Raw genomic sequence first — 16,681 nt, 5'->3', positions numbered from 1 at the left:
AGGAGATTTGGCGTGAAGCTCTTTGCGAGGTGCACGACGTTACCATCCCTGTCAACCCCTTATCGGTGCCCTCTACCTTATTACAGGCTAATTCAGACCTTATTGGTCACCCCGTGCCTCCTATGAATCTCAACGTTCATCCGACAAAGCCTCATCACGAGGGAGAAACACAAAACACATTTTTTATTCCATAATAGAGGTTTTTTGGGTTATTATTTTGGTTTCCCATCTTGAAACGGCTGTACGCCGTACGGACGTGAAAATTGAATTTTCCTGAACAAGAATACGGGGTAAACGATATGGTTTGACAGGTATGCTGTATCTATGTATCTCTATGTGTTATTTATGTATCTCTCTGTGTCTCTATCAATCTCTATGGGTCTCTATGTATCTCTATTGGTCTCTGTGGATCTATGTGGGTCTCTGTACTATATTATACCTTTCAACCTCTTATCAGTGCCTACTGTATGACAGACCAATTCAGACGTGATTGGTCGCCACGTGCCCCTTATACATTTCAACGTTCACCCCACAAAGTCGCATCACAAGAGAGAAACACACACAAATGGGTATACAAAAATGTGCCCGTATTGAAACGTCTGTATGCCGTATGAACCTGAAAACTTAAATTTCCCTGTACAAGAATACGGGGCAAACTGTATGGGTTGACATGGTGTGCGTCTACGAGTCTGTTTTGTGAGTCGATGGGAACTGTACAAGTCTATGGGTTGATTCTAGATTTGAAGCTTTCGTGACTGCAAGGATTCATCTTCTTGGTTCTTTCGGTAAAGTCACGTAGAAGGGAAGTAATAAAATAATAAAAACAAAACATAATAAAATAATTCTCACGACGTTTCGGCCACAACGCAAGCAGCCGTCCTTCACCTGAGGGCGGCTGCTTGCGTTGTGGCCGAAACGTCGTGAGAATTATTTTATTATGTTTTGTTTTTATTATTTTATTACTTCCCTTCTACGTGACTTTACCGACAGAACCAAGAAGAAGTCTATGGGTTGATTCTAGATTTGAAGCTTTCGTGACTGCAAGGATTCATATTCTTAGGTTTTTTTCGGTAAAGTCACGTAGGTAAAAAATTAAAATTAATAAAAGTAAAATAAAAAATGAAATAAAAATCACGACGTTTCGGAGGCAACACAAGCTTCCGTCTTCAGGTGGAACCGTCACAGCACGCTTGCTGTATCACGTAAGAGGGTTTAGTGCAAGTCTGGAGGAGCTATTTCATCTCTCGCTCTCTCTATCGATGTGATTCGCCGCTGAGAGCCAAGCCCCGCGAATAACGAGGGAATACTGTCTTGGTTCTTTCGGTAAAGTCACGTAGAAGGGAAGTAATAATCACCTGAAGACGGCTGCTTGTGTTGTAGCCGAAACGTCGTGAGAATTATTTTATTTTATTATGTTTTATTTTTATTATTTTATTACTTCCCTTCTACGTGACTTTACCGAAAGAACCAAGAAGATGAATCCCTGCAGTCACGAAAGCTTTAAATAGAGGGAATACTGAGCACGCACATCAGAGTCAGTTGTACGAGAGTCAACGTCAATTTCAAGTTACGGACGGCCGGATGGATGGACAGAGACACGGGCCAGTGGTTTGGCCACCTCACCTGGGTCGCTCTCGTTAGTCGGCGCTGCCGATTTAGCGGCTGCCTCTCGGCCGCTTTGGTGGTCGACATTCGTCTGTAGATCATTGGGGCTGCCACGATTCCCGCGGGGATTCCGCGGATTTCTCCGCCGCCGCTGCCGCGGATTTCTCCTCCTTGTTCGCCTCGGTCGGGATGTGGAAGCGGGTTTTCACGGTCACCTGTGAAATGAGTTTGTTGGGGGGGGAGGTGGGGATGTTTGTTGTTGTTGTTGACAGCAGGATTTTTGCCACCTTTGTGGGGTTTTTTTTTGTTAGTGAAAGTTTAATCTTCTTGGTTCTTTCGGTAAAGTCACGTAGAAGGGAAGTAATAAAATAATAAAAATAAAACATAATAAAATAATTCTCACGACGTTTCGGCCACAACAGCGTCTGAAAGACCTGTTCAGACCTGTTCATCACCTGAGAACGGATGCTTGCGTTGTGGTCGAAACGTCGTGAGAATTATTTTATTATGTTTTATTTTTATTATTTTATTATTTCCCTTCTACGTGACTTTACCGAAAGAACCAAGAAGATGAATCCCTGCAGTCACGAAAGCATTAAATCGAAAGTTTAATCGTTTTGTGTTTATATACACCGTACCTTGTCAACCCATACGGCTCGCCCCGTATTCTTGTACGGGGAAATTGAGTTTTCAGATCCAGACAGCGTACAGCCGCTTCAATACGGACAACAAAAAATATTTTTTTTTGTTTGTGTTTCTCCCTCGTGATGGGACTTTGCAGGATGAACGTTGAGATTTATAGTGGCACGGGGTGACCAATGCGGTCTGAATTGGTCTATAATAAGGTAGGGATACTGATAAGGGGTTGACAGGCATGTATATATACACACACAGGGTGCTTAAAAAAATGTTAACACTTATATGGGACTATAGTTTTTGATGGAAAAAGAACGGATAATACACTGTGACATGATAACAAAATGTATGTTCAAAGAGTCTCTCCCACTTGCGTTGTCAACGCGTTCCCTGGAATCTTCTCCAGGTGATCACCAGGGCACGGGGGTGGGGGGGGGGGCACATTTCTTGGTGGTATCGGTGCAAATTCTTAGAAGCGTGAACATTTTTTTTTTAAATCGCCCTGGATGTTTGTTTCCTGTCCCGAGTTTATCCGCGATAACCACCTCCGTGCTTAGTCGTAGGGTTTTACCCTTTTAAACTGGTACAAAACTGACACCTTTATTCAAGGCATCATGTTTGCAATAACCACAACACAGTAGTCCAAAAAGCAAACAAAAAGAAGCAACTCTGATAATGATAATAATATGCACTGTCCTTGAAGTTGATTGGTCCACACCCGAGACGGCTTTCTTGGACCAGATGACACCAGAAGGCGTACAACTCAAACACAGTGCAATATCAGAGTATTGAGAGCTCGGGGTAAGCATTTACACTATGAGATCTCTTTTACCAGTGGCAAAATATAGTCGACTATATTTTGCCACTGGTAAAAGAGATCTCATAGTGTAAACACCTCCGTGCAGTTCGAGAACGAAAGCCACGGAAGCTGATCTTTATTTGACGTTGCCAGGTGTGCGCTGCTACCTAGCTCCTCTTGTAGGATCCACTACAAGTGATAGCTCAACGCGGCGGGCTTTTACTGGTAGGAGCCCACTGGTTCCTTTTTTTCTATTACTGTAATGTTCAAGCTTGCTTAGGGATTTAGAAGAAACATCATAAAAGGATGGTAAAAAAGCGACATGATGAACGGAGCCCACTGGTTCCACCAGCACACAAGGGATTATTGTGTCCGTCCGTCGTATAGGGAGGGGCTGGGTGGGGAGGGGCTGGGTGGGGAGGGGAGGGTGGGGAGGGGCTGGGTGGGGAGGGTGGGGAGGGGCTGGGTGGGGAGGGTGGGGAGGGGCTGGGCTGGGTGGGGAGGGTGGGGCTGGGTGGGGGGTGGGAGGGGTGGTGCTGGGTGGAGAGGGGCTGGTCACCCCGTGGTGCCCTTATAAAACTCAACGTTTGACCTACTCACGCCGGCTTGTGCCCACCCTCACAGTCGGCCATATTTGCGGAATACACCACGCCGCCGTTGACCCTGGCCATTGACCGAGCAACCCAACATTCCTACCAGCTCCCTCCGCAGGACAATGTGTTCGCGTGGAAGAAAAGAGATGGGAAGACGCAGGATGAGGTTCTGTCGTAGGACGCGGTGCGAACGATCGGAAGCGACCGGGTAGTAGAATCCGACGCGGAGTTGTTGTAGTTATTCTTGTCGATCTTATCTAGGATCTTATATCGCGTTTTTTGTTAAAGGGGCCGTCCATAAATGACGTCACGCGATTTTGGACGATTTTGACCCCCCCCCCTCGTCATCAGGTGTGAAAACAACAGCAAGAATTTTTTTAAAAAGTGGCGGTGCTGTGGTTTTCACACCTGATGATGATTGCTTGTGTTGCAATCGAAACGTCGTGATAATTTAATTGTTTTATTATTTATTATTTTATTACTTCCCTTCTACGTGACTTTACCGAAAGAACCAAGAATATGAATCCCTGCAGTCACGAAAGCTTTAAATCGAAAAATAAAACGTCACTAAAAAAATATGTAACGTTGACTGATTTTTTTTATATAATTAACATGAAAACATTGAAAACGTGCAACTCTTGTCTCTCTCGCACGTCGTCACCTCTGTCTGCGTCAACGGCCACTAGGTGCTCAGTTTGAATTTCGTTCCTGCCGCCCGATTGGCTGCTGGGCGCACGTGGCCGCTCTGTGATTGGCTGGGAGGGTCCTCCAGGGTCAACGGCGCGGGGTCCCTCCCGATCGAGGGGGTAGCCATCAAAGAGCGTCTTCTTCACCGTTTTCTCAGTCTGCAAGAACACGCATTAATAGCGGGAGGTCTCGTGCTTGATTACACTGGTCAACACACTTTTTCTGGCATAAGGTATTCCAACGGGTTTAACGTAATATTGGGGTACTGATTCCAAATCTGGCATCAGTTTTTGTCTATCACATCAGGTTTTTGAGATATCAAATATTCCGTTCTCAGGTGGAACCATCACAGCACGATAGCTGTATCGAGTGAGAGAAATTCCAAGAACACAGTATTTGTATATATATACTGGTTGAGGGTGGGAGGAGCCAAGGTAGGCCCTGAATATTATTTTTGTGAGGTTCGGTGCGGCTGAAGCACGCTGTTAGGAATGGGCCTTTGTTGTGTAAACTATGTGCGGATGATGTAAAGGTGCGTGTAAAAGGGACTGAGCCTTTTTTTGTTATGTAAAGATGATGCGGCTGAAATCGCTGCCAGGAAATGAGTCTTTGTTGTGTAGAATGGTTGACTGAGCCTATTGTTATGTAGGGGTGGTGCGGCTGAAATCGCTGCCAGGAATGCTCCAAATATGTGTAGTTAAATCTTTTTTGCATGATTAATAACATCTTTCCAATGATTACTAAGTTTGTACCCATCATCACGGTTGAAATTATGTCTGTGTTTGTATATCTGGATGGCCTCGTGTACAAACCTTTGATGGTAGCCAGGAGGCTTGCAGAGCACCGTAGTCTCGGAAAAGACAATTTCATGAGAGCCCACAGCGTTGTAGCAATGATCGGCAACGGCGGAAGAATCAGTTTTGACGTGTTTCAGATCTGACTTGTGCTCGCGGACACGATCAGAGATATGACGTTTCGTTTCTCCAATGTAGCAATCACCACAACTGCAACTCAGTTTCTAGACTCCAGGGTATTGTAAGTCAGGAATGACATCTTTCACAAATGGACTTAGGTCACGGATTTTATGCACTGTACTGAATCGGACTTGAATCTTACGTTTGTTTAGAATTTTGGAGATCTTTTTGGTCACGCCTGCTATGTATGGTAACGTGATAGTTTGATCGGAGTTTCATGTGGCTGTTTCTGTATGGTGGGAGAAACAGCTTGGCGGATGGTGCGGTCAGAGTATCCGTTCATCCTGAGGGCCCGATGTACATGTCTTAATTCACTGGCCAGGTGGTGTTAGTCAGAAATGCCATGAGCTCTGTGGTATAGCGTTTTGATGAGATAATTCTTTTAAGATGGGTGGTGGTGTGAATCGGGTTTCAAGTAGGAATCTGTGTGGGTGGCTTTCCTGTAGACACAATGTCCCAAGGATCCGTCAGGTCTCCTCTCAAACAGAACATCTAAGAATGGTAGTTTACCATCTTTCTCCACTAAGGGATTGACAGGCACATCTGGGTCAACGTCACGAATGGTCATTGTCGTCAACTCCACGTGACAGACGTGACAGGGCAGTAAATAAAACGTGCCAACTAGTTAACTATTTCAGCACTAACCGGTTGTGTGTTGGAGAGTAAACCCACTACATCTACAATTCTAGTGTAGTGCATAGTGTAGTATACTATTTCAGCACTAACCGGTTGTGTGTTGGAGAGTAATCTCACTACAATATTTACAATTCGTTACTAGTACAGCACTAACTGGTTGTGTGTTGGAGAGTAAACTCACAACGTTTACTATTATAGTGTAGTGTATAGTGTAGTATACTAGTACAGCACTAACCGGTTGTGTGCTGGAGAGTAAACCCACTACATTTACAATTCGAGTACTGTGACGTTTCGCCGGTAATTACAACAACAACCAGCCTCATCAGGCAACAGTCAGAGAGTTGTGGAGAAATCCTCTTCCTGTTTTGGTCTTCAACAGACGACGGGGGGTATAAATGTGATGTCGTCACCTGTAAGTCAATCAGGTGCGAAGGCCAGAGGGGGGGGGGGGGGGGACTTAATGTAGTAATACAAATTACAATGGATATCAATTACTGGTTGGGTTATTCATTGGACAATCGACAAACATAATGTGCACGCACAATACTATTATCATCATCATCATAAAGGAGACAACGGGAGTTGGACTGTACCCTCGCCCTCCGACGCTCCCTCTGGCACAGCAGGAAGTAGGTCGTGAGCAACGCCCCGCTCTGATTGGCTGACACCGCTGCTGCCACCTCTGCGGGCCACACGCCCATCGAGTCGGCCATGATGCGGAGCACGTGGGCATCCAGAGGCTCCGGCCTAAGAACGGAAGGAGAGAGAACAACAACAACAACGACGTCGACGACAACAACAACGATAACAACAATAACAACAACCACCCCGAGCAACAGAGCACAGCGGGCATCCCCGTTGGCACACAAGAGGGGGAACAGCTCGGAACGACGACCGACGTGGAAGATGCAGCGAGGAGCGAGGATCGCAAAAGGCTCGAGGAGTAGTGGCGCATCGGTGGCATAGTGCGGAGTTTGACCTCTAATGTGAGGGGGGGGGGGGTGGGGGGTAGGGTAGGGCTTTTGACCCTCGCATTAGGAATCCGTGGGTGCGTATAATACAACAAAAATTAATCTTCATCGTAAGCTGGTGACAATGAATTAATCAACGTGTCCCAGTTTGGGGATGGTGGACTCGGGGTGGAGTGTTATGGTGGGTACCTGGAGGGTGGACACTGGGGGTGGAGTGTCCTGATGGGTAGACTCTGGGGGGGTGGAATGTTATGGTGGGTACCTGGAGGGTGGACTCTGGGTGGGTGGAGTGTCTTGGTGGGTGGACTCTGGGGGTGGACACTGGGGGTGGAGTGTCCTGGTGGGTAGACTCTGGGGGTGGAGTGTCTTGGTGGGTACCTGGAGGGTGGACACTGGGGGGGTGGAGTGTCTTGGTGGAGCCAGGCGTCCGTGAGGGCCTCGCGGGCCGAGGGCCGCAGTGCAGGGTCCGGATTGAGCAGCGACTTCGTGAAGCGGACAGCGTCTGAGTGGACATCAACAACAACATCGACAACAACAACATCAACAACAGCATCAACAACACCATCTTCGAGTTAACAACAATATTAACATCTCTGACTGGACATCAACAACAACATCCCCATCTCTGAGTGGCCATCAACAACAACATCAACAACATCCCCATCTCTGAGTGAACAACAACAACAAGAGCAACATCTTCGCGTGGATTGGGCCACAAATGATAGCTCAACAAAGTGGTGTATCACGTGCACATTTATTGACATTTATCTAAACATGGAGGGGAAAACCCGGAGGACCCAGAGAAAAAATCCACGCGACCACGTGGAGAGAGAGACACACAAACACCAAATATACAGCAGCAGGCGTCAGGGTCTGGATCAAACCCACGACTTCCTGTACACCAGGCGAGATAGTTAACATCTCCTAGCCACCGTGATGATGATGAGAGAGAAAGAGACACGCAAACTCCAAATATACAGCAGCAGGCGTCAGGGTCGGGATCGAACCCACGACCTCCTGCGTACCAGGCGAGGTAGTTAACATCTCCTAGCCACCGTGATGATGATGAGAGAGAAAGAGACACGCAAACTCCATATATACAGAAGCAGGCGTCAGGGTCTGGATCAAACCCACGACCTCCTGTACACCAGGCGAGGTAGTTAACATCTCGTAGCTACCGTGGCGTCCCTTAATTTATCTTGGCACAGGCAGTAAAACAGCAAAAAAAAAAGACGACACGCAGACCCCTCAACACAATTAATTGCACGTTAAAGTTGAACGATCGACGACATCGTTAAAAATCAAACGTACAAATCACCCACCGTGCGCACCACCACCACCTCCCTCCCCTAGGTCGACTCGGCCTTAAACCGGCGGAGGTGGACGGACGCGCTCGCGAGTGTTACCTGCGGACAGGTGAGCGGGTATGGGGTTCATGCTGTCGGTGAGGATCTTGGTGAGCAGCGCTCTGATGTTGAAGGGCTCCACGGTGAACGGCAGCGTCCCGGTGAGCATCACGAACAGGCTCACTCCGCTGCGCGGTGGAGACAAGGGGGCGACAAGGCGACAGAGTGGACGGCTGTCGGGGGGACCGACTCCTTGCCGAGGGTCAGAGGTCGCAAACGGGTTTTGATTCCTTACCCGTACCCGGCCGCACCAGGGTCGCAAATGGGTACCCGTACCCGTTCCCTATCCGTACCCGTACCCTACCCGAAATGAGTGACAAACGGTTACTCACCAGTGACTCACGGCCTACCCGTACCCGTGGCCGGCCGCACCAGGGTCGCAAACGGCTACGGGTATCGGGTAGGGTACGGGTATCGGGTACCTGGTTGTGACCTCTGCCGAGGGTTTTTTTTTTTCGCAACGGCCGAGGCCAGGCGCAGGGCGGCAACTCCCCGCGTCGCGTCTCCAGGTCGGGTCACGCCACGAGGCGTCAGGAGCAGGAGTGGAGTCGCCTTTGTGTCCCTAAAGCCGGCCCCGGTGAGTGACCCTTTAGGTCGCCGTGTGACCCTATAGGTAACCGTGTAAGTCTATAGATCTCGTGTGACCCAATAGGTCTCCGTGTGACCTTATAGGTATCCGTGCGACTCTATAGGTCACCGTGTGACTCTATAGGTCTCTATATGAGCCTGTGGGTCTCTGTGTGAGCCTATGAGTCTACTAGTCTCTGTGTGAGTCTATGGGTCTCTGCGTGAGTCTACAGGTCTCTGTGTGAGCCTATGAGTCTACTAGTCTCTGTGTGAGTCTATGGGTCTCTGTGTGAGTCTGCGGACTCTGTGGGAGTCTATGAGTCTACGGGTCTCTATGTGAGTCTACTAGTCTCTGTGTGAGTCTATGGGTTTTTATGTGAGCCTACGGATCTCTGTGTGAGTCTTCGGGTCTCTATGTGAGTCTACGGGTCTCTGTGGGAGTCTACGGGCCTCTGTGTGAGTTTGTGGTCTTTGTGTGAGTCTGCGGGCACTGTGGGAGTCTATGAGTCTACTGGTCTCTGTGTGAGTCTACGTGTCTGTATGTGAGTCGATGAGTCTTCGGGACTCTGTGTGAGTCTACTGGTCTCTGTGTGAATCTACGGGTCTCTGTGTGAGTCTGCGGGCTCTGTGGGAGTCTATGAGCCTACGGGTCTCTTTGTGAGTCTACGTATCTCCATGTGAGTCTACGAGTCTACGTGTGAGTCTATGGGTCTCTGTGTGAGTCAACTGGTCTGTGTGTGAGTCTATGGGTCTCTGTGTGAGTCTACGGATCTCTGTGTGAGTCTATGGGTCTCTGTGTGAGTCTGCGGGTCTCCGTGTGAGTCTACGGGTCTCCGTGTGAGTCTACGAGTCTACGTGTGAGTCTATGGGTCTCTGTGTGTGTAGCCTTAACAGACAGTTGGGGGCAAGTGCTGTTAGCGAGTAGCACCTTAACAAAGACAAATTTCCTCCGTGTAGCCTTGACAGACAGTTGGGGCAAGTGCTGTTATCGAGTATCTCTTAAACAAAGACAAAGTTCCTCCGTGTAGCTGTAACATACTGTTGGGGCAAGTGCTGTTAGCGAGCACCTACGAAGGCCAAAATGACACACGAAGGGGTGGGTGGTCAGCACCACGCCCGGCCGCCTTTGTCTCCCCAGTGGCGATGCTTGCACACCGCACCATATACTCATTTGAGGCCGAGTCGACCTAGCTGGTGGCCCGGGACCGGTTCAAATAATCGTCGCTGGGTGTTGGCCATGAGCGGAAATCGACCGCGGGTCGCCGGGTTCGAAGCGCAGCGCGCTGACCGCTGCACCACCGCTCCCCCACACAACAGAGACCTCCACACACACTGCGAGCCGCCAATGATTAAACAGACTTCATTAAAACAAAAAAAATCTCGACCTGCCCAGACTAGCAGCGCCATCAATCATTATCTCGTTAACGCAGCGCGCAGTTGATTTATGAGCAGTGTTTATTCTTATTGTTGTTGCTGCTGCTGCTGCTTTTATGCGCGAACGTGGTCATTCAATTGGAAGATGTATCGGGCGGTCGAGCACCGGTTAAACATTTCGCCACTGATGTTCGCCGGGGTGGTGGTCACGCCCGGTGGATAAAGATCCTGAGCACGAGGTCTCGTCTCGGAAGTGGAGCGCAGTGCGCTAACCACTGCGCCACCGCTCCCCGTATCTTGCACTTGCTTAACAGACTGTTGGGGCAAATGCTGTTAACCATAGCACCTACACAGACAAAGGCCCCCCGTGTAGCCTTAACAGACTGTTGGAGCAAGTGCTGTTAACCAGTAGCACCTAAATAAAGACAAAGTTCGCCCGTGTAGCCTTAGCAGACTGTTGGGGCAAGTGCTGTTAGCCATTAGCACCTAAATAAAGACAAAGTTCCCTCGTGTAGCCTTAGCAGACTGTTGGGGCAAGTGCTGTTAGCCATTTGCACCTACACAGACAAAGTTCCCCCGTGTAGCCTTAACAGACTGTTGGGGCAAATGCTGGAAGCCATTTGCACCTAAATAAAGACAAAGTTCCCCCGTGTAGCCTTAACAGACTGTTGGAGCAAGTGCTGTTAGCCATTCGCACCTAAACAAAGACAAAGTTCCCCCGTATAGCCTTAACAGACTGTTGGGGCAAGTGCTGTTAGCCATTAGCATCTACACAGACAAAGTTCCCCCATATAGCCTTAACAGTTGGGGCAAGTGCTGTTAGCCATTCGCACCTAAACAAAGACAAAGTTTCCCCGTGTAGCCTTAGCAGACTGTTGGGGCAAGTGCTGTTAGCCATTTGCACCTAAATAAAGACAAAGTTCGCCCGTGTAGCCTTAACAGACTGTTGGGGCAAGTGCTGTTAGCCAGTAGCACCTACACAGACAAAGTTCCCCCGTGTAGCCTTAGCAGACTGTTGGGGCAAGTGCTGTTAGCCAGTAGCACCTACGCAGACAAAGTTCCCCCGTATAGCCTTAGCAGCCTGTTGGGGCAAGTGCTGTTAGCGAGCACATATGAAGGCACACGAGGGGGTGGGTGGCCAGCACCACGCCCGGCCGCATTTGTCTCCCTAGTGACGATGTTTACACCGAGGCCGTAATTATAATATATATTGGGGGGGACACATTCCCCAAAATATATATATTATAATTCCCCCCCAATATTCAAATATGCTCAAAATGTCCCCCCAATATATTGCAATAAAATAGATTTATGTTTATATTATTGTGCTTATGGTTGTACTTCATTAATCCCTAATCTCTGCCATTACGTACAATGAAACAAGAAAAGGTAAAACAAGAAAAAACAGAGCAATGTAATACAATACACTATTAGACATTACTGTAAAAAAAGTCCATCCTGTGTTCGGAATTTTTTTATATTCTAGGTAGGAAATTCGTTTTCAAATTTAGATTTTTTTTGGGGGGGGGGACCCCAGACCCCCTGAAAGATTTGGCCCACCCCTATGTTGACTCCATGGCCACGGCCTTGGTTTACACACCGCACCAAGTACTCATTTGAGGCTGAGTCGACCTAGAAGAGGCCCAGGACCGCTTCAGATAATGTTGGCCGTGAGCGGGAATCAAACCCGGTTCGCCAGGTTCGTAGCGCAGCGCACTAACCGCTACACTACCGCTCCCCACCACACACAATCATCACACACACACAGATCACACACACACAGATCACCACACACACACACAGATCACACACACAGATCACACACACACAGATCACCACACACACACACAGATCACACACACACACAGATCACCACACACACACAGATCACACACACACACAGATCACCACACACACACACAGATCACACACACACACAGATCACCACCACACACAGATCACCACACACACAGATCACCACACACACACAGATCACACACACACACACAGATCACACACACACACAGATCACACACACACACACAGATCACACACACACACAGATCACACACACACACAGATCACACACACACACAGATCACACACACACACACAGATCACACACACACAGATCACCAGACACACACAGATCACACACACACACACAGATCACACACACACACAGATCACACACACACACAGATCACACACACACACACAGATCACACACACACACACAGATCACACACACACACAGATCACACACACACACACAGATCACCACACACACACAGATCACACACACACACAGATCATCACACACACACAGATCACACACACACAGATCACACACACACACACAGATCACACACACACACAGATCATCACACACACACAGATCACACACACACAGATCACACACACACACACAGATCACACACACACACAGATCATCACACACACACAGATCACACACACACAGATCACACACACACACACAGATCACCACACACACAGATCACACACACACACACAGATCACACACACACACAGATCATCACACACACACAGATCACACACACACACACAGATCACCACACACACAGATCATCACACACACACAGATCACACACACACAGATCATCACACACACACAGATCACACACACACACAGATCATCACACACACACAGATCACACACACACAGATCACCACACACACACAGATCACACACACACACACAGATCACACACACACACAGATCATCACACACACACAGATCACACACACACACACAGATCACACACACACACAGATCATCACACACACACAGATCACACACACACAGATCATCACACACACACAGATCACACACACACAGATCATCACACACACACAGATCACACACACACACAGATCATCACACACACACAGATCACACACACACACAGATCATCACACACACACAGATCACACACACACAGATCACACACACACACACAGATCACACACACACAGATCATCACACACACACAGATCACCACACACACAGATCACACACACACACACAGATCACACACACACACAGATCATCACACACACACAGATCACACACACACAGATCACACACACACACACAGATCACACACACACAGATCATCACACACACACAGATCATCACACACACACAGATCACACACACACAGATCACCACACACACACAGATCACACACACACACAGATCATCACACACACACAGATCACACACACACACAGATCACCACACACACACAGATCATCACACACACACAGATCACACACACACAGATCATCACACACACACAGATCACACACACACACACAGATCACACACACACACAGATCACACACACACACAGATCACACACACACACACAGATCACCACACACACACACAGATCACACACACACACAGATCATCACACACACACAGATCACACACACACACACAGATCACACACACACACACAGATCACCACACACACACAGATCACCACACACACACAGATCACACACACACAGATCACACACACACACAGATCACACACACACAGATCACACACACACACACAGATCACACACACACAGATCATCACACACACACAGATCACACACACACACAGATCACCACACACACACAGATCATCACACACACACACAGATCACACACACACAGATCATCACACACACACAGATCACACACACACACACAGATCACACACACACACAGATCACACACACACACAGATCACACACACACACAGATCACCACACACACACACAGATCACACACACACACAGATCACCACACACACACAGATCACACACACACACACAGATCATCACACACACACAGATCACACACACACAGATCACACACACACACACAGATCACACACACACACAGATCATCACACACACACAGATCACACACACACAGATCACACACACACACACAGATCACCACACACACAGATCACACACACACACACAGATCACACACACACACAGATCATCACACACACACAGATCACACACACACACACAGATCACCACACACACAGATCATCACACACACACAGATCACACACACACAGATCATCACACACACACAGATCACACACACACACAGATCATCACACACACACAGATCACACACACACAGATCACCACACACACACAGATCACACACACACACACACACAGATCACACACACACACAGATCATCACACACACACAGATCACACACACACACACAGATCACACACACACACAGATCATCACACACACACAGATCACACACACACAGATCATCACACACACACAGATCACACACACACAGATCATCACACACACACAGATCACACACACACACAGATCATCACACACACACAGATCACACACACACACAGATCATCACACACACACAGATCACACACACACAGATCACACACACACACACAGATCACACACACACAGATCATCACACACACACAGATCACCACACACACAGATCACACACACACACACAGATCACACACACACACAGATCATCACACACACACAGATCACACACACACAGATCACACACACACAGATCACACACACACAGATCATCACACACACACAGATCACACACACACACAGATCACCACACACACACAGATCACACACACACACAGATCATCACACACACACAGATCACACACACACACACAGATCACCACACACACACAGATCATCACACACACACAGATCACACACACACAGATCATCACACACACACAGATCACACACACACACACAGATCACACACACACACAGATCACACACACACACAGATCACACACACACACAGATCACCACACACACACACAGATCACACACACACACAGATCATCACACACACACAGATCACACACACACACACAGATCACACACACACACACAGATCACCACACACACACAGATCACCACACACACACAGATCACACACACACAGATCACACACACACAGATCACACACACACAGATCACACACACACAGATCACACACACACACAGATCACCACACACACACAGATCACACACACACACAGATCACCACACACACACACATCACCACACACACAGATCACACACACACAGATCACACACACACACACACATCACCACACACACACAGATCACCACACACACACACACAGATCACCACACACACACACAGATCACACACACACACAGATCACACACACACACACACAGATCACCACCACACACAGATCACCACACACACACACATCACCACACACACACACAGATCACCACACACACACACAGATCACCACACACACACACAGATCACACACACACAGATCACACACACACAGATCACACACACACAGATCACCACACACACACAGATCACACACACACACAGATCACCACACACACACACATCACCACACACACACAGATCACACACACACAGATCACACACACACACACATCACCACACACACACAGATCACACACACACAGATCACACACACACACAGATCACACACACACACACACAGATCACACACACAGATCACCACACACACACAGATCACACACACACACACACAGATCACCACACACACACAGATCACACACACACACACACACATCACCACACACACACAGATCACACACACACAGATCACACACACACACACACATCACCACACACACACAGATCACACACACACAGATCACCACACACACACAGATCACACACACACACACACAGATCACCACCACACACAGATCACCACACACACACACATCACCACACACACACACAGATCACCACACACACACACAGATCACACACACACACAGATCACACACACGCACAAATCACCACACACACACACACATCACCACACACACACACATCACCACACACACATCACCACACACACACACATCACCACACACACACACATCACCACACACACACACATCACCACACACACACACAGATCACCACACACACATCACCACACACACACACATCACCACACACACACATCACCACACACACACACATCACCACACACACACACACACATCACCACACACACACACATCACCACACACACACACAGATCACCACACACACACACAGATCACCACACACACACACAGATCACCACACACACACACATCACCACACACACACACACATCATCACACACAGACACATCACCACACACACACATCACCACACACACAGACATCACCACACACACACACACATCACCACACACACAGACCACACACACACACAGATCACCACACACACAGACCACACACACACACAGATCACACACACACAAATCACAC

The 16,681-nt window shown here is 48.2% G+C and overlaps 1 protein-coding gene across 1 annotated transcript in view; it reads right to left on the bottom strand.

Moving 5' to 3' along the window:
* Positions 1-16,681, bottom strand: part of HUNK (hormonally up-regulated Neu-associated kinase) — a 34,131-nt gene that overhangs the window by 370 nt on the left and 17,080 nt on the right. Inside the window, exons 6-11 of the mRNA XM_078880475.1 lie at positions 8,308-8,435; positions 7,280-7,403; positions 7,091-7,120; positions 6,524-6,677; positions 4,295-4,478; positions 1,624-1,820 (exon numbers count right to left, since the gene is read on the bottom strand). Of these exons, the coding sequence (XP_078736601.1) occupies positions 1,624-1,820; positions 4,295-4,478; positions 6,524-6,677; positions 7,091-7,120; positions 7,280-7,403; positions 8,308-8,435 (817 nt within the window). The remainder of the gene's footprint in view (positions 1-1,623; positions 1,821-4,294; positions 4,479-6,523; positions 6,678-7,090; positions 7,121-7,279; positions 7,404-8,307; positions 8,436-16,681) is intronic.

This window comes from Lampetra fluviatilis, chromosome 57 (genome assembly GCF_964198595.1).
Source record: "Lampetra fluviatilis chromosome 57, kcLamFluv1.1, whole genome shotgun sequence".
Lineage (NCBI taxonomy): Eukaryota > Metazoa > Chordata > Hyperoartia > Petromyzontiformes > Petromyzontidae > Lampetra > Lampetra fluviatilis.
This window is presented reverse-complemented; position numbering and strand designations above follow the sequence as displayed.